Below are 23,087 nucleotides of genomic sequence, written 5' to 3'. Positions count from 1 at the left end.
CACTCACTTGTGCCACAAGGATATCTCAAAAAAAAATTATAAGCTCTTGTGGTGCCAAAAAAAACCATGTGCAAAAGTTCCAGTGCTCGCAGAGATGAATATTTTAGTTGTGCTTTTTGGCACCGTAGGCTGGCCAAAACTTGCAAACCTGGGCATGGAAAAATAGGTGCTAGTTAAATTATTGAAAGCACCAAATGAAAACATTTGTCTAAATTCTTACTGTGGATTTTCATTTCACAAGTGACTCCTAACTGAACTAAAGCTTGACACTATTTTAAATGAAAATGCATGCCACCTTTTTGAATGACTTGGCTTTATTCTACTAATAGTTATAAAGAAACCATTCTATTCAAAACGGAAAATGTTTTGCTTTTCCTTAGCTTTTGACTTTTTTTTGTTTCATTTGTTTTCTGTATATCATCTCGTTTCTGAGCATTTTCTTGTTTCAGCACTTGTTGTAATATTAACTTCACCACAAAAAAAATTAAGAAAACCAAAACATGCCACTAATTGTTTTATTGCCTCCACTTTATTTTGCCTGTAGCAGTTTTTGGAAACTGGAAAAAGCTTCCATACTGCTGAATGAAAATACAGTCTAATGATTCTGTCTCATAGGTGTCATATGTTCCATGTTAAATGTCCTTTTTGGTTTGGTTTTGGTTTTTTGTTTGGCTTTGTTTTTTGGATGCGTTGGAGCTGGAAGTATCCAGTTCAAAGTGCAATCAAGACTTGTCAAGAGGTGTAAAATTGTTTTTGTTCTTTACCTTTTTTTATTTTGTTTTATTTTAGTTTGTATTTAATGTGATTATGTGCCTTTAAAATGTTCTCCCTTCCATTCTGCCCTTGTATCTTTGCAGTCATTGTATACAGCAGATTCTAGAAAGTGTTAATCATTGTCATCTAAATGGCATAGTTCACAGAGACCTGAAGGTCAGTATCTGGTGCCCATCAATTGGATATAAGAATTTTGGGGTTTTCTTTCCGCTGGGCAGGGGCAGAGGGTGGGTTGTCTGCGATATTCCCTTGCCTACCCTTCTCACCCTCCGAACAACCAGTCCAACAAATACTGCATGACGCCTCTCTCCAGTTTGCAAGTCTACAGGCCTAATATACATCATGGCAAAAGGGGGAATGGTTGCCCAAAAAAAAAAACCCGTGTCGTTCCAAGGCGCTGGATTTCCCCTGTGCTGTCCGCCGTGGCCGGTGCTGTGTTGGGGCTGTCCGTGTGTGGCTGTGTGGGCACACGGAGGTGAACCTTGGCTGTGATGTATGTCAGCTTGCAGATGTAAACGCCAGCGCTGTGCTGAGGCCCTGGGGTGCAGTAGCAGAACAACAGGGCATGACGAGCCCTCAGGCGAGTGACGCTAATTGCCGCCTAAATTGGACGGCGACAAGTTAATCATTGACCTCAAACACCTGCCTTGAAGGGGGGAGTTTGGGTTTACCTCAACGCCCACTGCAGTTTCTAACCCTTCCTACAATTTTTTAACACCTCTGCCAAGGCTCTCGTTATGAGTCAGGAAGGAGGAAAAAGCACGACCTTGTCAATGAATTAGTGGCAAAATTTTTTTCCCTCTAAAAAATTGTCGTTAAACTACAAATCGGTAGTAAATTAAAAATCTGTATCGAATTAAAACCAGACCCAAGGCCGGTGTCTCCAAGGCCGGTGTCTCCAGGGCTGGTGTCTCCTCGCTGCCACCCCCCCCATGTGGAGCCTGAGGCCGTCGTGCTCTGGGCGGGGCCGGGCGGGGCTGGGCGGTGTGGGGCAGGGAGCACGGCCACGCCCGGCCCCGCCCGGCCTCGCCCTGGCACCGCCGCCCTCGTGTCCGTGCGGGCGGCGGGCGCGCGCTGGGAACTAACGGGCGCCCCTGGCGTTTGCATGCAGTCATTGCATTCAGCAGATCCTGGAGGCCGTGCTGCACTGCCATCAGCTGGGCGTGGTCCATCGCGACCTCAAGGTGAGTGCTGCTGCCCCGCCGCCCGCCCCGGAGCAGCGTCCCTTCCCGACAGGGCCTCCAGCAGCCGGAGCGCAGACGCTTCCCTCTTCTTCCTTTTACCCCTTGGTTGGTTTGTTTCTAACTCGGCTTCCCGTGCGCGCTCACCGGAGGAAGTGTGCCTGTGCGGCACCTCTTGGCAGTGCCAGGGGGAACAGGAGGTGCTGAGCAAGCGTTGGGTGTATTCGGTGAACACACAGTCTTCTGTGCCATCCAGAGCTTGTGGGGCAGGGCATGGCGGGAGTTCTCCATCTCTCATCAGCATAACTTGGAGTGCTTCTGGGAAGCACAGTAGCCTTTGCGTGTCACGCATCTTAGTGACTGAAGGCCAGCTGCTCTGGGACCGCTGGCCCAAGGACCGACCTCTCCTCCAGATGGTGGCTGGGCTACAGAACGTCTTTAGAGCGCGGGAGTTTCTGCGGTGTTCTCACCACAGTCACCCGAGGAGTCCAGCTCCTTCCAGACAAATGTTAGCGTTGGGATAGAAACTTCAGAAAGGGAACTCTTGTGTTGAGAAGAGCATTCCCTCTTTTTTATTCGTGTACTTGCCCAGATGGCTGGGGACATCTGCTGCAGGAATGCTCTCTGCATTTAAACCGTGCTGGCATGGAAAAAAGCAAGTTGAGATCATTTTCTTTTACTGTGAGACTCAGAGAGACAAGGCTGTCCCAGAGCTGGTAGTGAGCTCTCCTTGTGGATAAGGGAAAGGGCTTAAGTTGGGTACTTGGGCTTCACAATCCTCAAGGGAAAGAAGATTGTTTATTTTGGAATCAAACAGAAGTGCACTGTCTGAACTATCAGAAGGCAGAGAAAATGTGGCGTGTGGGCTAAGGCAGCAGAACACACTAATCCCTTCTGGCACAGCTTCTTGGGCTCTTGTTTTCCTTTCTTGAATGAGTTATAGGGAGCAGGGATTTCCTCCTAGGAGAGGAGTTTTCTAGTGGTTATCATTAGTAATAATGTTGGAATCAGAAAGCCGTCGTCTTCCTTGCCATCCCTCACTCCCAGATAAACAACCCTTATTACCTGAATGTATAAAGTCTCTGCTGTTGTCCTATGGGAAAATAAAGGGTTATGATCCCTTTAAATGAAGGATTTCAAATTTGTCCAGCTGCTCCAGTGATTCCTGTCCTCACCATACAGGCAGTACTATGCTTCCAGCATCAGAAGGAATTTAAAAAGCAGGATTGTAGCCATGCAAGCTGACAGAATAAGGAACGTTTTCTAGTACTTTTCATACATTCACACAAAACAACTTTTTCTTTGGAAATGCATGAAATCCAGCTGTTCCCTGCTCCAGACCATGTGTGGATTTTTTAATCTGTCAAATCCAGGATGAACTGAAAAAACAGTGAGAAAAAGTGTTTCTGCCAAGCTGTGGTGCCCAGTTTCATTTCTGAAAGTGAAAACTTGAGGAAGAAGAAAACCATCCTTCTTCAGTTACTACTTTGTGGCAAAAGCCAAAAAACCCAAAGACTGAAATGACAGACTGCGGTGAAATCCCAGCAGAACTCCGCGTGCCGAAGAGAAGATGCCAAGGCCCAAGACCAGAACTACAAGACATGTAGAAGGTGGTTGTGGGCTGGCATGGATCCTCAAACCGCAAAATTTGATGGATTTTTTTTCCAATAACTCAGTCCACAATTTGTTGGCGTATTTGGGGGTGTGGAGGGCAACGAGATGAGATTTTGGATTATCTCCTTTTATTTAACTTCTATTGTAGTTTAGTAGCAAGTGGAGAGGAGCTTTTGCAGCCCTTTATGAGCTGCAGAAATGCTCGTTGCTGCTCTGTTTGTAATCAGCGGTGTAAGTCAGAATGGTGGTGGATCCTAGATCCGGAAAAAAAACAACCTGTCTTTAACAGCCAGTAAAAAGTGTGTTTCCAGGTAGGAATTCCAGTTCTTTTCAGGCAGCAGCTTCGCTGCTTTCGTGAGAATCTGTGATTACAGCCCTCTTGCCCTCCCCCAAAAAGCAGCTGCTCTGGTTACATTCAAGGACAAACACACAGAGCCATAAGTACTTGATGTCTTAAGGATTAAAGACCTTTGGAAAAACACGGCATAAATCAGGTTAATTTATTTGTAAGTAATTTTAGCAGTTAACACTGCCATTCTTCATGCTTGGCTGCAGCCCATCCCCTGGGAGCACGAGGTGACACCATTGAATCCAGAGTGCGAGTCCTGCGTGGCCCACGCTGGGCTGTTAATGTTTCCCAAGTAATTGCAGCCATTCCAAGTTAATGCATGATAATTAGGCAGCGTGCCTCTCGTCAGCCTCAAATGACAGCTGCATGTTGGTTAAGTGCACGGTCCCACTCGGTGTTGTCCAAAGGGCTCTTGTCTTTGGCATGGGAGTAAATCAGGAATTCTGGTGGAACATATATCTGACAGTGGTGTTTCTGCAGAGCACTGTGATTGGCAAAGCAGAGACACAGAAGGGAATTAAAAAAAACATCCCAAGGGGAGATAGAAACCAGCAGCAGCAGAAAGCACAGAACTCCTGTTTTGAAGGAAATCCCTTTTCGGGAAGCGTTATGTGCTCGGTGGGGTAGTGCTCGTGTACCATCCGAGAGGGTGAGGCTTCTCACTGCTGCTGGCTTGCCTGAAGGTCACAGCCAAATAGGATCATCCATTGCTTTAAGAGGTTTATATAAGAACAGAGTTCCAGGAATTAATTGCTCTGAACTTCTCTCACTCTGAGAGGAATCTTTCCAGATCTCTGTGACTGTACGTTGAAATTAGTGTCGTTAAATGGCAAGGAGTGTGACATTGCTTAAATCAGCGTTGATGAACCTAGAGAAGAGTCCTTAGCTATGCACTCAGTGTGCTGTATAATGTAGGTGAGGTGATTATTGATAATGTAAGTGAATATAAAGATTGTATTACCTTAATCTCTCAGTTTTTTAAAAATATGGCAATAGGAGATCATCACATAACTAGTGATGAAAGGTTTTTGACGTTGTCTGTTCTACGACAGAGCAACAAAGGAGTAAGTGAGGGAATGGTGTTTGTAAATTGCTGAAAAAATGTGCCTTTACAACTTGATGAGAGGGTAAGAAAGACCTTTAGGCTAAAGAGTTTGTCAGGGCCGGTTGTGTTGTTGATTAATACAAGTAGCACAGTGGCTGAGGTCTTAATTAGGCTCAAGTATATATTGCTGGATACCTGACATGTATTAAAGATAGCCTTTACTGAAAGAAGCTTATGATCTTAATTGTTTCCAAACTCAGTACCTGCACGGGATTAACTGTAATCACATAAATAGTCCCTTGGAAACGATATGATTGCTGCTGGATTTACCATGGAATACATATTTAAGAGTTTGCAGGATTGGGTCCCCAGTGCCAGGCTGGATATAGTGAAGTCCCTTGTCATAGACCACTTCCAAAATTACTTCTGAAGAGTCACAGCCATAGCCTTGAAAGTGAGGTTTTGTTGTTCTGTAAATGTAGAACAAAACCTTTTTTAAAAAATCACGAAGATATGAAAGAAAGAAATGGCAAGAAAATACTGTACTAAAGGTCACAGTTCTCTGAAATAATCTGTGGAGTTCTACAGTGAGTTATTTGGTTTTTTAAAAGTAAACATTCATACAATGAAGTTGTGTTTGGACAATTTGCATTTGATGTATTTGCTAACTGAGGATTAAAGGATACATTATGAACAGTGTTAAGAACACCATTGTTGTGTTCGTGGTTTTTACGTTTCCTTTAACTGTGTGAGTGTACTGGCGCACTTGAGTTCAGACATAACCAATGTACCCTAAAAAAAAAAGCCAAGTGGGGACTTTCACTGACTTCCACTGTTATTTCTAAAGGTTCTCTGCAGGTACAAATGTGGGTGTGCTGGTTTTGCTGAAGGATTTGCGATGTCAATACACCTGCCCTCTAAATATAAATATAATCACAGGGCTGGGAGTGCTAAGCTGGCGTGCAAAACCTTTCTGTTTGACAGAAATGCCTAATCCTGCAAAACTGCATAGGTTAGGCTGATCATCAAAGAATCCATGTCTTTGGGGGAGGTTCTGCCACATTTTTCTGGTAGGGAATCTCTGGGTTGTCCTGTCACAGTTCCATACTCCCACCGTGGCCGACTCCTCTCCACGCTGTCCTTAGGCTTGCTGTCATGGGCTCCTGAAGGCTCTTTACAGGCCTGCTGGCTCTTTCCAAGTAGGAATGGGAAGTGCAATTTTTGCAATTTCATGGAGAAAACTCAGGGGTTTTTTTCCTCTTTTTCACTTTTCTAAGTATTTGATCTTTTCCAGACTACCGTAACTAAAAAAAAAAAAATGAAAACCTGTCTAAAATGTACTTACTTATCTTCTCATCTCGATTTTTTTCTCTCTCTGAATAAAGCCTGAGAACTTACTTCTAGCTAGCAAATCAAAGGGAGCAGCAGTAAAACTGGCAGACTTTGGATTGGCTATAGAAGTCCAGGGAGAGCAGCAAGCTTGGTTTGGTAAGTAGATATTATTTTTTTTCTCACCATTTGTTCAGTGTAGCCGTTAAACCTCCCGGCTCTCACCTGGTTGTAAAACATGGGTGTAGAGCCTGGGAGGGAGATGGGTGGCTTCCCAGCAGGTGCTCAGATGAATAAGACAGTAGGTTAATACTGCTGAGTGTACCTGCCCAGTCATCAAAATATTCTCTGCCAGCTGGAGAGACCTGAAAATTTCATTCTGAAGCGCTTTGAAATGTGACTTGAAGGGAAAAAAGAAGGGGGTTGAGTACCTGAGGCTGCAGACAGATACTAATTACAGAGTGCTTGTTACAGTTAACAGCTGCCCAAAGGAAAATATTGGAAAATACTGAATACTGGTCATTTTAAACAACAGGACACGTACAAACATGGTGCACGTGTCTCACATACCACCTTCCGAACAGGTGTCGAGCACAGGATAAAATCTATTGTAAATCCCAGGTGGGGAAAAATACAGAATAAAATATTTATAGCAGCTACCTTCGAGCAGCTAGAAAGTGCAGTTTGAAATGGAACCAAGTGCTTGTGAGCTCGCTGTGAAAGGTTGGAATGGAAGCACAAAGGTTTTTGTGCAGGCAGGGAGTTGGGATGTTGAGTGTTTGCAGGCGAGGCTGTAACTCCATGTAGATGGCCAGGCAGCACCGTTGGACATATGTTGGCAGCTTTATAAGCCAGCCTGTTGTTTTAAATCCCAGCCTTTATATAAATGGATTTCGGTAATCCCCAAAAGACAGAGGAGATTGCTCTTGCACATCAACAAATAGACCAGTACAAAAGGAGGGGAATGGAGACAAGACAAAACACAAGTGGTTTGTTATAATGACAGACACAGCAGGTAAACAGGAAGCACCTCAAGACAAAATCAGCAGATGGAACTTGGTAGAAAGAAACAGAATGTCTTCAAAATATATATGTAAGGAAGAGTCAGCAAGCTAATAAGAAGAAAGTAATCTAACGTGGCTCTGTTTGTTTTTTTTTTTAAAAGAAAAAGTGGTACTTGTTCTGTACCTTTTTTAGAACTTCCTCTGCAAAATCTTTCCATAGTGGTCTCAGTGTCTTCCTTCAGCTCTAGGACTGCATTAACAGGACAGAACATGAACTCCAGTGCACTTGATATTTTGAACTTTTTCTGGCTTTCAGAAGATTTTCCTGCTTTCCCCTGGATTCTGCAGCACTTAGTGATTCATGGCATGCTCTAACTACAGCTCTGCATCAGTGTGTTTTACTTTGTTTCTCCTTTTATTTTTCCTTTTCTCTTTTTCTGGGTGTAGTCCCTTGGTGTGATGGTCCCTTTTCTGCTTGGGCCGTGGTTGTGCCTCAGCAGGAAACTGGCTCCAGCTCTGTGTTTGGATACAACAGGATTCTTTCCTGGTTTGCATGTTTGCAAAACAAGCCAGTTCTTTGCCTGTTTGTAGAAAGTGTTACAGGGTTTGGTGAAACCTCCCACCCTCTTAGGAGGTGTTTGATGTACTGGGAAGGTGTGAGGCAGATGAACTCATCAAAGCAAGGACTTTGTCCTGTGCCTCTGGACACTTATTTAAATCAAAAAATGATAGGAGTCTTCAAGGTCCCTTCCAACCACAACCATTCTATGATTTTATGTAGTAAAACCACACCAGTTATTTCTGTTTAGATCCATTCTGTATCTTTATCAAGAGATAAGTTTAGCTAAGTCCTCTATTTATTTCTGCTTTAAAGTTTATTTTCAAGTGATTTTATTTTTAGTAGTGTTCAGTGAGCTGTGGTAAGCTTTAAAGTCAAGGCAACATTATTTCCCCTTTAAAATGAGCAAAAATATTAATATAGAGCACTACACCCAAAAGGGATATGAAACAGCACTCTATTTAAAGCTACTTAGAACATCTATATTTCAGCTTCTCCAAGGAGCTTAGGATGTGTTTCCTGTATGATAGTACTCCTTAACAATTCATAGCTCTCATATCAGGAGACTGCAAACAACAAGCTGATTTTTCATGACCATATTTTAGCTCTTTTCTCAGTAGAATATCCAGAATGTGTTCCTTCATTTCCTCCTCCCACTCCAAAATAATTGCCAACTGCAGGGCAAAGGCTTCTTTTTCCTGTAGCTGTGCACTCTGCATGTTATCACTGTCTCTCATGAGTTTTGTAGAATCCAATGTGGTCCTTCATGAAAGCCACCAAATTCTCACCTTTCAAGTTATTCCCAAGTATTTATTTTAGGCAAAGATGCTGCAAAGAGCAGACACACTCACTGAAGTGGTGCAGCCTGTTAATGGTCATTAAGTTTTTATCCTTTGCAGTATCCTAAGAAAAGTAACATTTCTCCCTCCGTTTTGCATAGCTGCCAGGAGAAAGCAGCACTGCCTCTCATGAATAAAGGATGAGGGATGTATAAATTTTGAAGGCTGGATTGCTTTAGAGATGCTTTCTGTAAACTTTTGGACGGAGGTTTCCAGAAGTGGAACAACTTCACAGAAATGGGTTTTGCAGTGGAAAGATTGTATAAAGGGACAGCAAAGGCTGGGAGAAGGCTGAGCCCAAGTCAGTGGACTTCATCCTAAGAAAGACCCTTCAGAAAGCTCAGCCTGAACATCTCTGAACATTTACTTTGCCACCATCTGGCTTTGGCTGAATTGGGTTTTCACTTCTGTGTGAGGAATTTCGAACACTGCCATTAATCTCTTTTTTTTTTTCCCTCCTAAATGATTTCTTTGCTTTTCTTAAATCTAACCCTACGTGTTGTTTACTCACAAACCTGCCCTCCCATACCACTGAGCTGAACTCTCTCAATGTTCCTTATATTTACAAACATCCCTTGATTTTTGCAGAGCACGTTCAGCTTTTGACAATAGTTGCCTTGCCTTTTGACAGGCTTTGCTGGTACCCCGGGATACCTTTCTCCAGAAGTGTTACGAAAAGATCCTTATGGAAAACCTGTGGATATGTGGGCATGTGGTAAGAAATTGCTCTGAAAGACGTGTTCAATCCACTGTGGGGTGTTTTAAGGGTGAGAAATGATGTCCAGAATATGCTATATTTTGCATCAGAAAATCAATATTTAATAAAATTCAGTATTCATTGGATTTTTTTGTTATTCTCCCAGCTTCTTTTTTAAAAAAAATAATTTATGAAGGTGTGTTATCATGGCATAATACACTAACACAAAGTATTACAAAAATAGTTGCAGGTGTAAGGCACCTAACTAGTTAGGAAACATAACAGCTCATACTGTGAGCTAGGCCTAAGTTTTACTTCACAAGCAGCCTAAGATTTGATCTGACCAATATACCACAAGTGTAGGTATAAACTGCAAAATTAAGTATTCTGTAAAGTGGAGTGCAGAGCTATTGGTGTATCATGCAGCTCTTGAAACAGTGTAGTGTGAGATAACTGCTACCAGTGGCAGCTCCCCAGCTGAGAACAGTGGCTGGCTTCCTTATTTTACTTCTACCCACACTTTTTATTTGGTTGTATTTATAAAAGCACTTTTCTTTAGCCTCTGTGAATCATCTCTGTAAGACTAGCAGGTGGTCTTTTTAATTTCCTTTTGACTTATATACAGATAAATTGCTTTGCCCAAATTTTCTTTGCATGAGATTAGTTAGAACACGATCTTGCACACACCGGTAGAAGCCATGATAAAACCAGAAGTAAAAAAGGCATTTTCCAGGGACATCCAGAATCATGGAATGTTATTTCTCCATCAGTTCAGTTTTTCAGTGTTCCTGATCTGATGTTGTGTCAGGTGCTCATTCTTACCCCTGCTTTCCATCAGAGCTTACCTTGTGAACCCCACTTTTCTGTTTTCCCCAGTATGAACAGGGACAGTATTTCCCAGTGGCTGAGATAACACTCTGGAAGCTTTTGTTTTTCGTAATTTTTAGGTGCAAAATTTCTGGAGTTTGTCTCTTGAAATCCCCTAATCCTGGTCTGACTTTTCTGCAGGAGTCATTCTGTATATCCTGCTGGTGGGATACCCTCCGTTCTGGGATGAAGACCAGCACAGGCTTTACCAGCAGATCAAGGCTGGTGCTTATGATGTATGTACCATGCTCTGCCTGTTCAGTTATTTATAATTGTGCCTCAAAATAGGAGCTTTATAGAGTGAAAGGTGAAATTAGAATATTTTTCCTAATGTTTGCATACCTTTGAGTCACACCAAATAGTAAAGATCATTTTATTAACGTGAACCTTATTGGAATATGCTAATTTAAGTCTTATTTCTGCTCTTGTATTATCTTATGCTGTTGTATTGCCCACCTCTGGAAATACAAGCTGCTCTAGAGCTTTGCAAAAGGAATAGTTTCATTAAAGACAGGTACTCTGACAAAAAACATTACAGCTGTTGTTAAGTAAGAACCGATGATTTGGTGGCAGATGAATTTTACACCATCATCTATTCATATTACATTAAACAGACAGAGTGCTGTTTGTCCCCAGATTTAAGCAATTTGTGAATGATGAAGAGAAAAAGGCAGAGCCTTATAATTTTTAAGCTCTTATTCCAATCCAGTAGTGGATCCTTAGGTGAAGTTATGTAAAGATTGTACAAGATAATGCTCATTTTTTTCCTGAAGTTCCCCTCACCAGAATGGGACACGGTGACTCCTGAAGCAAAAGACCTTATCAACAAAATGCTCACCATCAACCCAGCAAAACGTATCACAGCATCAGAAGCACTAAAGCATCCCTGGATCTGTGTAAGTAATTCCCCCAGATTTCTCAGGATCATTGGGCAGACAAAGCAGTGGAAGTGTTCAGAGGATAACTCCTGTAACTAGAAATTGTAAAATTGTAGTTACACAGGTACAGTCAGTAGTGGTGTACACTGAGATCTCAGCCTGGGATAAGACTTTTGCAGAAATGAGCTCCTTTGCCTTGACTTTGTGGTGCAGGAGTTCACTGCCAAAATTAGAGTGCCATTTTAAATTCTCAATGGGGAAAAAAAAAAGTAAAAGAAAGTGTCTTTGAGTTAGATAATGCTTTGCATCTTCTTTTCCCTGTAGTCATTCTGATAAGCATGAAATGTAAAGGCAGGAAATTAAGAGACTTCTAAAAGTCAATTTGCAGGTAGCAGAGGCTGCCTGGTTGTTCCTGGATCCAGGACTGCTTTCCAGCTCTCAGTATATTCCACACTGTGACTTTTCAAGAGGACTTTACACGTAGAAAAGGCTCATAAAATGAGCACAGTTGCATAGTCAGACAAGGTAGACATTCAAGCCAAGTTTTGGACCATGTGGGTTGTGATATGTGAGTTGTAGAGTAACTAAACTGCTGAACAGCTGGCTGGGTGCCTTAAAATAATTCTTTTCTTCTCCTCTCAGCAACGTTCTACTGTTGCCTCTATGATGCACAGACAAGAGACTGTAGATTGCTTGAAGAAATTCAATGCAAGAAGAAAACTAAAGGTAAGAATGAAAACTTGTGCTTGTGCTCCATGTGTAAAACAAATGGTCTCTAAGTACATTTTTTCTTGAATATTCTGCTTAAATGAACTATTGATAGGGATCTTAAAAGCTTGTTCTTTTGGATTATCCTTTGTTTTCTGCTGGCCAGGCAGGATAACTTTGTAGATGTGAACTTCTCTAACGTGCACTTTACAAATAAATTGCTATTCCTCCCCAAAAAAAGGAACCTAAAGATTGCTAGTAAAGTCTGTTTCATATTCAGATGTGTATTTTGCTGATAATTGCTGTGAGTACTCAGGGCTTGTGCTTTACTTACTCAGAAATGGCAAATATTTGAGATTATCAAGTGGCTGATAGGTGTGTAATTAAGATTAAATGACAGTTTATGCTCTCATGACAGGGCATGTGAGAGGTAATGCCCAGGCAATCCATTCTTTCAGGGTTAATTCAGTAATTGCTGTAATTTGCACCTGTTTTCCTTTTTGTTGTGTTGTACCACATTCAGACCTTTACACAAGTGTGATGCTAATTTGAGAAAATGTGTGTGCACACAGGGGGCCATTTTGACAACAATGCTGGCTACCAGAAATTTCTCAGGTATGTTCATTGAGCTCCAGAGTGAGCTCCAGTCTTTATGTTTTGATGTCTGTGAAGACCCAAATCTGATTAGGATTCATTAGTACAGAAAGATCTCTGTTATTCAGGAGCATCTAAATATGATATATCTAAAGTTGTTTCCTTGGCAGAAGTAATCAAAATTAAAACTGTTTGGGCCAAAGAGATTCTCTCGTAGGTGACAGTCTGATTTTTCTGTAGAAGCTGAGCTCCTTCCCTGCTTTTTGATTGTTACCTATCAAAATACAGTGTTTTCATGTCTGTTTTGGTGGAGGAACCTTGAAAGTTCTGCCTATAGCTCCACATGCCTAAGTCTCACCAAACAACATCTAAAAACTTCTTTTTATTATGTGACGTCATTCCATGATTCTGTTGCATCCTGTATTAAAAAATAAAATAAATACACATTCATTTCTTGATTGCTTTGCTCAGGAGTAAGAAACATTGTAACCTGAGTTTTCCTATTCCTTCTCTTCTAGTGCCCAGCAATGCTTAGCTGGATATAAAAAGAGTTGTTTCCTCTTTCTAAAATAATTTTGTAGTGATGTCCTGGAGATTTAAGTCTTTATGCTAAACAAATTTTAGTAACAAAAGCTGAAACACATTTGCTGTTAGTAGAGTTAGAATTGTCCTCAATAGTAGTATTGCCAAAATCTTGATGCTATGTTGAATTTTTCATTTTGCCATTGGAGATTTCGAGTGAGTAGTGAAAAAGAACACCAGATTTAAACATCAGTAATTCTACTTATCCTCCTACTCTGTGATGTAACTGTTGGAGTGTAACATAAATTACTGTACAGACAAAAACATGGCAGTGCTTTGGGCATGTTTTGAATAATAATAAGCACTGACTCATCCAAAAAAAATTACATAATCATGAATGCAAGAGCAACTTGTTCAATTTGCATAGTGTTTGAAATACAATTTCTTTCTTAGTGAGTTCCTTTATTTAATACACACCTAAGCACAGAAGATTACATTTATTTAAATTACCTTGAGTTAGTGCTTAGTGAGTCGCCAGTGTCTGCCAATTCACTTTAAAGGTGGGAAGGCACATCTTGTAAGAATGAATTACTGTTAAATATCAAACAAATAAATCATTCCTCATCCCTTTTCATAACTGTCACTGTCTAGATGTGTGAGGGTCAAATTCAACTTGCACGAACCAAAAAAGCTGAAGTAGCTTTAAAACAGTACTTCAGCACGAAAAGCAAGCAGGGTTTTTGGAATTTTTTTCCTTTTATTTTCTTCACTTATCATCCCATGTTTTACACCATAATGACCCACGTTTTTTCTTGATGACACTTCCATTTTTTCAGTTTATTTATTCACTGTATTTCATTGCAAAGCATGCTATTGAAGGTCATTTGTCCATAACGATGTGGTTATAAAAGTGTTTTATTTTCCTTTTTTTTTTTCTTCTTTTTATGTGGAATGTATATTTCTTGTGAGGTAAGACCCTCAGCACGTGAAAGGAACATCTTTTCTCTCTTCTAAATCCGAGCTGCTGTTTGTCCTCAATCACTTTAATTTCTCCATGTTGTCACAACACCACTCCCTTTCAGTCTGCTTTCTGGCCTATTAGTGCTGCCTTAGGTTTTATTTATAGCTCTTGCTTGTAGTTGCAAGAAATCTTTCATTGTGAGCTTAATTTAGAATCTGCTGATTGCTTTGCTCCTGCAAATTCTTTAAATATTTGATTTGTATGCAGTATCTGTGATTAAAGAATGATGAGTCAAAATACTATTAAAAATACATTCCAAGCCAAAAGCACCAGAGGCAGCTGAGCACGGAATATGTCCTGTAACATGGAATACTGCATAATAATCCACCCTGGGCACACTTGGAAGGACATACTGGCAGTGCCATACACAGAATATTTGTTGCTATTGCTTTTGGTGCCCTGGCTTTCATTCACTTCTTTACATAGAACATGTAATGTTTGTTAAGCATTAATAAAGAACTCACAAGTGTCCTGCACAAATTTAGCAAAAGGACCTACAGCAGCCTGTAAGAATTAATTGATGTTTTCCCATATTTTTTGTAAGGGCTAAGAGTATAAAAGAGGCTTTGAAAGCAGTTAACTTCTGGCTTTTTTGGCCTTAGGTTTCAGAAATAGCTCCTCCCTTTTACTTTCCCTAAATGAATTCCTGAAGTTAGTGGAGTGCCCGCAATATTTTTGGGAATGTGCAAACTAAAGCCCTGTTGCATCAGGTTCTGTAAGCATGCATTGCAACAGGGAGTGTCCTACCTCAAAAATATATGGAAAACAATTTGTTTTCAGTATTTACTCACATGTTTCTGTAAATAAAAACATTCAGTGGTCCAGGCAAATTTATTTTCGCTCATTTTAGTGGTAAGTCATGGCCTTGTGGGAGTTTTAATGGTGGTATTGGCTGATGTCCATAATTATTACACTGGAGGGCTGATATATTAATGAAATTATAGAACATTAACCTGGCTTCACTTTCCAGGTTTTTTCATGTAAGCAACACAATAATGGAGATGAGTCATTTCTGGATGGTTGCTGAGGTGATCCTACATTTTCTGTGCTCTTAAATGAGCACTTAATGCAGATGTAGCTGGAAAATAAGCCACAATTACAAGAATTAACTTCAAGTGTAAACTGAATACTCAGTATTTCAAGCCTTAGACTTGCAAGGTCCTATTGGTTTGGGGGTTTTTTTAAAGATAAGGATGGCAGGAATGATGAGATCTCCATGGCAGGACTGTCTCCCTTACACACAGAACAGGAATTTCTTACAGCCTAAGCTGTGGAACACTTTCTGATGGGAAGACTGGGTCATAAACAACAATAAAACCCAAATCACGGCGGGCTCGTTGTGTAATTTATTATTCTCCAGGTCTTTGGCAGTGAGTCATGAAGCATTCACGCTTTAGTGAGTAGTTTATTTGGATGTGGTAGGTCAGCCAGCGTGGATTTCTGCTGGAAACATTTTCGGGTTCAGAGCCACGCTGTGCATGTTCGCACGTTAGCCCTCCAAATTTAGGAATTCAGGAGGATCTGGTGCCAGTTTCAAGTGGGGGAATTTAAAGCCTGACACGTTAATAATGTTAAGGCAAATGAAATGTTGCCCATCAGACTCCACTGCTTTGAAGAGATTTGATCACCATACAACACAACTGAGAGAATAGCAAATTTTCTTCGTTAGAAGCTGAGGGAAAGCCTAGGATTTGTTATTACTGACTGCTGGGAATCAACCCTCCGAAACAAATTGTCCCCCTTTCTTATTTGTCCTGACCTTTCTTACAAGGAGACTGATGCTCTCCTGGTGGGAAATCCCCAAAGGTGGCACGGAGAGCATTGCACCTCCCCATGCTCTCTGAGTACCTTTTTGATCTCCTATTGATCTGTCACTGTCATATTAATAACACCATGAAGATACTCTGCAAACCCCTGGTCCGAGTCCCTGCCATCAGGACAATATTTTTTCATAGTTGTATCAAATTATCCCATCAGCAAATGTAAATATATTGCAGTTGAAAAAATGAAAATCTCCAAAGCTGCTGCTTTTACACTCACCTTGCTTCCATTTCCTCTCTGCCACCCGAGGAGCTCTCTCCTTGGATAAGTACAGTTAACCTACAGCTTTAATCGGTGCAAAAAGAGATGTGTGGGGATCTAAAGGATTGGTAGTTTCTTAAAGGCTTCCTTTCTCAGAGCAACAAAAGGAGGAAATAAAAGCTGAGCAGGTGTCTGGAGCTGGGAGGCAATGGGGGTTTGCTGGGTGAGCTCAGGGGGACCCACCTGACACTGAACTTATTTGTCTCGTTTTACAGCAGCCAAGAGTTTACTGAAAAAGCCGGATGGAGTTAAGGTAGGTTTAAAATATATTGTAGTAGTCACCACCTGCCTGTAACTTCTGCCAGGTTTTAGAATTGATTATTGTTTCTTTCCTCCATAGAATTTGTTAGTAAGTGCTTCTCACTCTGTATATGAAGTGGTTAAAGTTAGTAGGTGAAGCTTAAGTAAAAGGAATACTTGCAAAACAAGCATTAAATAAGTGGAAGATAGAAAACTACCAGAGAAAATGCTTTTCTTGCTATTTTAATGAAGGATGTTTGTGTAATTAATGACTCAAAGTTATCAATTAGCTTATAATAACAATTTGGTGGTGGGCACATTAGCTTTGTAGGCATCGGTGTTTATCTGCAGCTCTATTGCCTCTGTGTTTCCCCTTGACTTTACATTTTGATTTCATGGAAGACCAAAAGTTTTTCGGGTAGGCTTGGCTCCACATGAGGTGTATTCTGCCAGATGTACTTGCTATATTTGGCAGAACTTGAGGGGTTTACTATCTCAACAAATCAGCTCTTCCTGACTAAGAGACCTTGCTAAGAAGGGAACATTTTGGCAGCTTTCGTACGTGATTTAGAGCTCCTATTCTCACGTCACCAGGCCCTGCAGGAGGAGAGATGCCTCACAAATGAACATTCTGGATAAATACTGGGAAAAAAAGCCAGGGAAATATAATTTATTTCTTTTCTTGGAGGATTCCTGAAGCCTATATAAGATAATATAATGCCTCAAGCTTTCGTTATAACATTGAAAAGATATTCTTCTGTGCTCTGTGTGTTTACTCAGAAGCGTGTCTTTGAAGTGAATTTTAATTTTCTATTTAATCTTAATGTCTTATTTTAACAAAGCATTATGAATACTTGTTTAAATACCAGATTCACAGTGTATTTGTGCCTATTCTCTGACTTCTGCACACTTTTCTGGTCAGAAAAATCATGAGCCTGACCTAAAATCAAATGAGTACACCACAATTTCAGTGCTTCTCACTGCCAAGCAGTAAATATCCTAGTTCCACAGAGAAGCACACATTCAGTACTATTCTGTCTCTCCTGTGGAAAACCCTTAACACATTTCCTTCTGGAATAAGTAAATTTTATGCACTCTTCTCTGACCAGCTTTTCCTTTTTAAATATCATTCCTCCTACAGGTCCACAATGGTATTTGCTCTACCTCAATTCCAATTATAATATGGGAAAAAATTGTTGCCAAAATTTTGCCTAAATTGCACTCGTTGGGATTTGATACTTTGGATTTCAGCACATGTTATGTGTCTGCTGTTTATCTGCATGGTCATGGGGAGCAGAGGGAGTAAATTTACATCTGGGGAAGTCTGTTTTTGTTGTTTCTGTGACTGAGCTACTGTAAACTCCATAGCATTTTTCCACCCCTTCCTGCAGCTTAAGCTGTCCTTTTCTTATTTAAAAAAAAAAAAAAAGCCAAAAGAGAAATATACTGTACTCCATGCATTGATACTTCAAATCCAACCAGTCACGTTTTCTTCTTTTCCTTTCTCTCTGACTGGTCAATTCAGAAAAGGAAGTCCAGTTCGAGTGTTCAGATGATGGTGAGGATCTTTATCGACAGATTTTTTTTTTTTCCTCCTGTGAAACGTTCACACTTAGAAACCAAACAGTTGCATTTAGCTTTGTTAACATAACTGTGAGAAGCTGCAAGACTTTAAAGTACAACCCTGTCGAATTTTAAGCCTGCAGTTGCTATATGCCATCCACAGTGAATCGTTCTGCCGTTCTTTCAAGCAAGTCTTTAATTGTTTTTTAACCTGGGGACATAAGAAAACAAAAAAAGTAGATGTAACATCAGCCAATGCAGCTGTCCGTAGTAAATAAGAATAGTAACAAAATAGTAATCTTGTAACAGCCTTCTATTCGTTTTTAAAACCTCTTTATTTTTAAAGCTAATAGTATTAATGTCATAGAATGTAACCACGTGTCACAGTGAAATAGTATTGCATTAATTGAGCTGCTGTAGCCCACGATGCCATGCTAAATGCTCAGGAGTAAAAAACCCAATTTCCCAGCCTTTCCATACTACAGTTTCCCAGCCAGCTTCCTTCACAGCTCAGGACCGTGTCCCAAGATGTCCCCACTGACAATGGCAATAACTTTTCTTCCTCCTCAACCCACTCTCCAGCCTTGTGTTCATTTGGCCTCGGTGATGGCACACAGTGGCACAGTTTGGTGTGGGTTTGAATCTGAGCTGGGGGGTGTTCACGGTGCTGGGCTGTGCCATGAGCAGAGAGAAGGAGAACATCCCTCATCCACACCTTTCTCTGGGAAGCACAGCTCCTCGAAAAGCACAAACTGCTGGTGAGGTCTGAGCAGCCGTGCAGTTTTGTAGGAAAATCACCTGTTATTTGGGTGGACACAGAACTTCAGCGGTGTCCAGAGGAGGGTCACTGGGAAGGTACAGTGTGGATGTTGCCAGGATCCCGAACCTGAACCGTGCCTTAACTTTTTGTGCCACCTGAAAGATAAAGCCCCAAGATACACGTTTTGCTTCTTAAAAATGTTTTCATAACATATGGCAAAAGACCACTAATGATTCCTACAGCCATGGCCAGCTGATTGGAGCGTGTGTGTGTGTCTGTCCTGCACTCTCAGACCTCGCAGAGGGGCTTTTGGTGAGCGATGCCTTAGGAAAAACTCCTTCTTCACAACCAGTAGAAGGTCACTGGTTAAGCACAAATAAGCTTTAGAATAACTGTTCCCTATGAAAATGTTTTCCTCCTTTTGGAGTGATTTCCTTTTGCTGTTAAAAATACATGTAAAATACACCCCATGTGTTCATAAATTAATATATTTGTGTTCTAGGAGAGAGAAAATGTGTAGAGCTTATTGCTGTTTCAGAGTTTCAAAGGGTTTCACCTGTTCTGTTTACATGGACAAAATAACTATATTTTGAACCACATTATCTCTCTCTGCTGTTACTAATGAATGCTGGATTCTCGATATCTTGCTGAAGAAGTTTTGAATGTGTTTCCTGCAGCTCTCAGCAGTAGCTGCAATGGATATTGTTTATTTTTATAGGGCTTTCACCCAGGGAGTATGGACCCAAGCCTGCTCTCCTTACTCAGGCAAAATTGGAGTTGAAATTTGATTAACCTGTTTCCATTATGTATTCAACAATGAACATTCATTTGGCACATCACTCTCGTTTTTATATTAAGCTGCTACTGAGTAGGACTGTATGAAATCTGGTGAAATCTTCATTTCTTTCCACATGTTTTTTCTTTATGCCTTTTGTTAGGGCCTTTTTATTCGTCGTCTCTCTGACTACACTGTCATAAAAATATGAATCTGTAGTTATAAAATTTGATATGTGATTTTTCTCTTGTTTGGAAGGTTTAGTTTGCTGTCAAGCGGCGTCATTTGTATTCTCACTATTCCACAGTTCTGCAGAGCTTTCATTTACTGACATGGATGGGATGTTTTTAAAGTTTTTTCCTGAGTAAGGAGTTCAGGTTCTGCCCATCTCAGAACCCCACAGATATTAAAGCAAGGAAAATACTTGCCAATAATTATGTCTCCCCATGAAAGACTTTCTGCAGAAAGGTATTTCTTCTCTCCCTGTCTTGACTTCAGACACCTCTTCAGCTTAGGGCTGCAATTCTGAATAGATAAATGAAATTTATTTGACAATAACAAGACCAAGTTGGGGCATAAGCACTCTGAACTCAATAATAACTCCTAGTTTCTCTTAATGACAATTTCTGTGGAAAGACCACTGTTTAAAGTGTTTCTCATCCTCCTGCTGTAGAGCATCGTGAACTTTAATTTTAAATCAAAGGAAATTATTTTTATGCCATATAGGAGAACGGTTCCTATCACAAGTATTATCAAATACCATTTAGTGTCGACATAATATTCCCTGATTAACTAACCAAACTGCTTTATATTCTTCAAAGCCTGTAAAATGCTGGGTAAGATCAGGAAATTTGCAGTGTGTAATTAATTACTGCAAATCCTGTTGACATTGCCATAATGTAGACATATCCTAAGGAAGAGTCACTTCAGCTGCAGCCTTAATTCCTGCAATCCACAAGTCAGCTGCCATGCCTGGTCCAAAGTGAAATAATCATCCAAACCTGCTGAAGTTCCATGAATTTTCATTGCTTTCACTTCTGTGAACTTAATTACATTTCTAGAAAGATCCATTGAAAAAACTATTTCAGCCTTTTTTTTCCTTTGTTTTGCACATTTATTGCTCAGTACTGTGACTGGAAGGTTCAGTAGAGCCTTTTTATTTTTGTTTGGATCAAAGTCTTTCCAGACTATATATATATATATCTTTACACCCAACTCTGCATGCTGCTTTGGATTGCCCTTGTTAAAATTAGATGTGACCAAAATATAAGTAATATTTTTTTCCTAATTATTGTTAGAGGAAAAAAATTACATCTTTCAAAACCATTTTATTATACTTGACTGTTGTTTCTTAGTGCATGTCAAAAGTGGCTCAGTACATTGTTTTCAGTATTGCTGTTCTTCCCATGCCATGGTATTAATGAAAGCTAAATCTTAAAAAATGGATTTAAAGAATCAGATACCTTTAAACTTACTGCTAAGTGGCTTGATTTGAATTCATATTTTGTATAGATAAAAGCCTGAAGTCTTGTAAAGGTGTAGTACTGTGCTAAGCTTAAGAAGTACCATGTACTGATTGGTGGAGTAAAACTACAGGTAGTATAGTGTGAAACCTTGCACTTCCAGGTTATAGTACCAAAATTGAAGGGCTGATCACACTGCCAGTTATTTTTGTTGAGAATAACACCAAAAAAGCTAAAGGGACACCAGTCCTTTTCTGGCATCAGAAAGATCATATTTATTCAGCTATGGAATCAGAAGCCAGTAGGACAAAATAGATTCCTGGAGAGCTATGAATAATGAAATAATCAAATATTATTTATGGCAGCAATAATTAATTAGAGATACAGAACTACAGGGTGCAATTGCTTAATACTGTTGCATGTCACGAAATGGCTATTTAGGACTTTCTTCAGACCCGTATTAATTCTTTATTCTTCTTACATGTGATTAGCTGCTACTTAAGGGCTCTCTGTTCTGCTAAGTGTCACTGAAGTCATCTGTACCTTATATAGACCTTGGTGGAGTGGCTCTGCAGGGCCGTGGGGAGGAGCTGCCAGCCAGCTCCCGGAGCTATTGTTAGTGCTCCTGCCAGTTCACAAGTTCATCTTTCTGTGATTCTTTATTTCCATATCTATATCTGTCCATAGATATCTATATCTGCCTATAGATGTTCTATACAGAGAGATATAGATAGGGTGCCTCCTGCCAGTTCTAAGGCCTGTCTGTTTCTATTTTCTGCATACCTACAGATAAACAACAAAACCAACGTGGTAACCAGCCCCAAGGAAAATATTCCTACCCCGGCGCTGGTATACCTGGAATTTTCCTTCTCATGCTATCTTGAAGTTTTTGACTGTCTTCCGTTTGTTATTCCTTCTTTTTTTGTCTTTTTTTTTTTTTTTTAATTTCCCCCCTGCTTTTTCATGCATTTACTCTGTTTGCTTTCTAAAAACAGGTTTTGGAAAACCTTTTTTGTTTGAATTACGCTGTCTTATTTTTTGTGAGGAAGTCCATTAGAGCGTGTTTACTGACAGACAATGTTAAATGGAAGCTGAATGCGGTAGAGTCGTGGTGTTTGTAGCTGAATTTTTCTGCATGCTGTGCCAGAAAGCGAGTAGAATGCGCTTGATGTTGCTCTTAGCTCTTTGCCTGATGACTGTTTCCACCTTTTGATGTTAACCTTTTTCACCCCAAAAAAAATTCTGGAAACAAAGCAGCTCTGTTATTTTCTCTGCTGTCTTAGCATAAGTACTGATATCCAGGAGAGCTAACAGGATTATTGCTAGGCTGCCATAAAACAGACCTTATTCAGATTTTCATTCTGTATTTCCCACAACTCTGCAGGACTTTGCAAGTCTTCTCTGGGATCAAGAGGCATCTAGAGCTAAACAGTTTTGCTTGTTTCTCTTCCATTTAAATCAGCAGGAGGCATTACTCATTAATAAGCTCTGTTAGGGACATATTTCTAATCAAAGTGATGTTCACGAATGTTTATTGCAGTCTTGCTTTTATTAGTAGCCCTTTTTCTCAGGCATCTCTGTGTCACAGGGCTCACAAATGGAAATGTGGTGTATTATTTCCCATATGCATATATAACCTTGAAAGTGGGGGTGATTCACACCCATTTGGAGAGACGTTTCCTCTGGAATTTTTTGGAGCAGCTGGCACTGACTCATACACTAAGTAATTCCCAAGGACCAGCTAGCAGGTTTCATCCAGGAGTGGATGGCACTCTGTTCCTAGACGGAGCCGTGCCCAATAGCCCGTGCTGAAAGCATGCTGGCTGCCTGCCATTTCAAAGATTACTCAATCTTTTTTCAAGGCAAAAGGATTTGGGGAAATTACACTTTAAAATGACACGAAGATCTCTCTCACTTGTTTTTATTGCTGCTCTGCCAAGGCAGCAATTGGTGGTAATTCGCTCCTTCCAAAACACGGGAGTGTTTAAACCGTAGTTAACTTATTCTTAATCCTTGTCACTTCATCTGTATTTTGATTTGATCCCTTAATACTAATACAAGCAAACATGATTAAAGGAAAGGGGTGATTCGTGGCCGCCCTGCCCGGCCTGGCTGAGGCAGGAGAGCACAGGAAGCATTTTGCCTGCCCTGGTGCAGAAGAGCCTCTGCAGGTCTCCAGAGCTTCAAAGCCCTGCACGCATCAGTCCTGAATAAGGTCTCTGC

At 40.6% G+C, this 23,087-nt stretch overlaps 1 protein-coding gene across 22 annotated transcripts in view; it reads left to right on the top strand.

Annotated features, from left to right (window-relative positions):
- Nucleotides 1-23,087, top strand: part of CAMK2D (calcium/calmodulin dependent protein kinase II delta) — a 115,978-nt gene that overhangs the window by 70,763 nt on the left and 22,128 nt on the right. For 3 of the 22 annotated variants that reach the window (XM_064653864.1, XM_064653863.1, XM_064653860.1), the window contains 9 exons: nt 858-930; nt 6,349-6,451; nt 9,326-9,409; nt 10,400-10,494; nt 11,032-11,154; nt 11,779-11,862; nt 12,417-12,459; nt 16,279-16,316; nt 21,654-21,713. In XM_064653864.1, coding sequence (XP_064509934.1) covers nt 858-930; nt 6,349-6,451; nt 9,326-9,409; nt 10,400-10,494; nt 11,032-11,154; nt 11,779-11,862; nt 12,417-12,459; nt 16,279-16,316; nt 21,654-21,713 — 703 coding nt within the window. Of the gene's footprint in view, nt 1-857; nt 931-1,885; nt 1,959-6,348; nt 6,452-9,325; nt 9,410-10,399; nt 10,495-11,031; nt 11,155-11,778; nt 11,863-12,416; nt 12,460-16,278; nt 16,317-17,828; nt 17,862-21,653; nt 21,714-23,087 lie in introns of all 22 variants that reach the window. The other 19 variants (XM_064653877.1, XM_064653875.1, XM_064653869.1 and 16 more) reach the window with 11 other exon arrangements.

This window comes from Pseudopipra pipra, chromosome 4 (assembly GCF_036250125.1).
Source record: "Pseudopipra pipra isolate bDixPip1 chromosome 4, bDixPip1.hap1, whole genome shotgun sequence".
Classification (NCBI taxonomy): Eukaryota; Metazoa; Chordata; class Aves; order Passeriformes; family Pipridae; genus Pseudopipra; species Pseudopipra pipra.
Note: the sequence above shows the minus strand (reverse complement) of the source record. Positions and strands in the feature narration are given on the sequence as shown.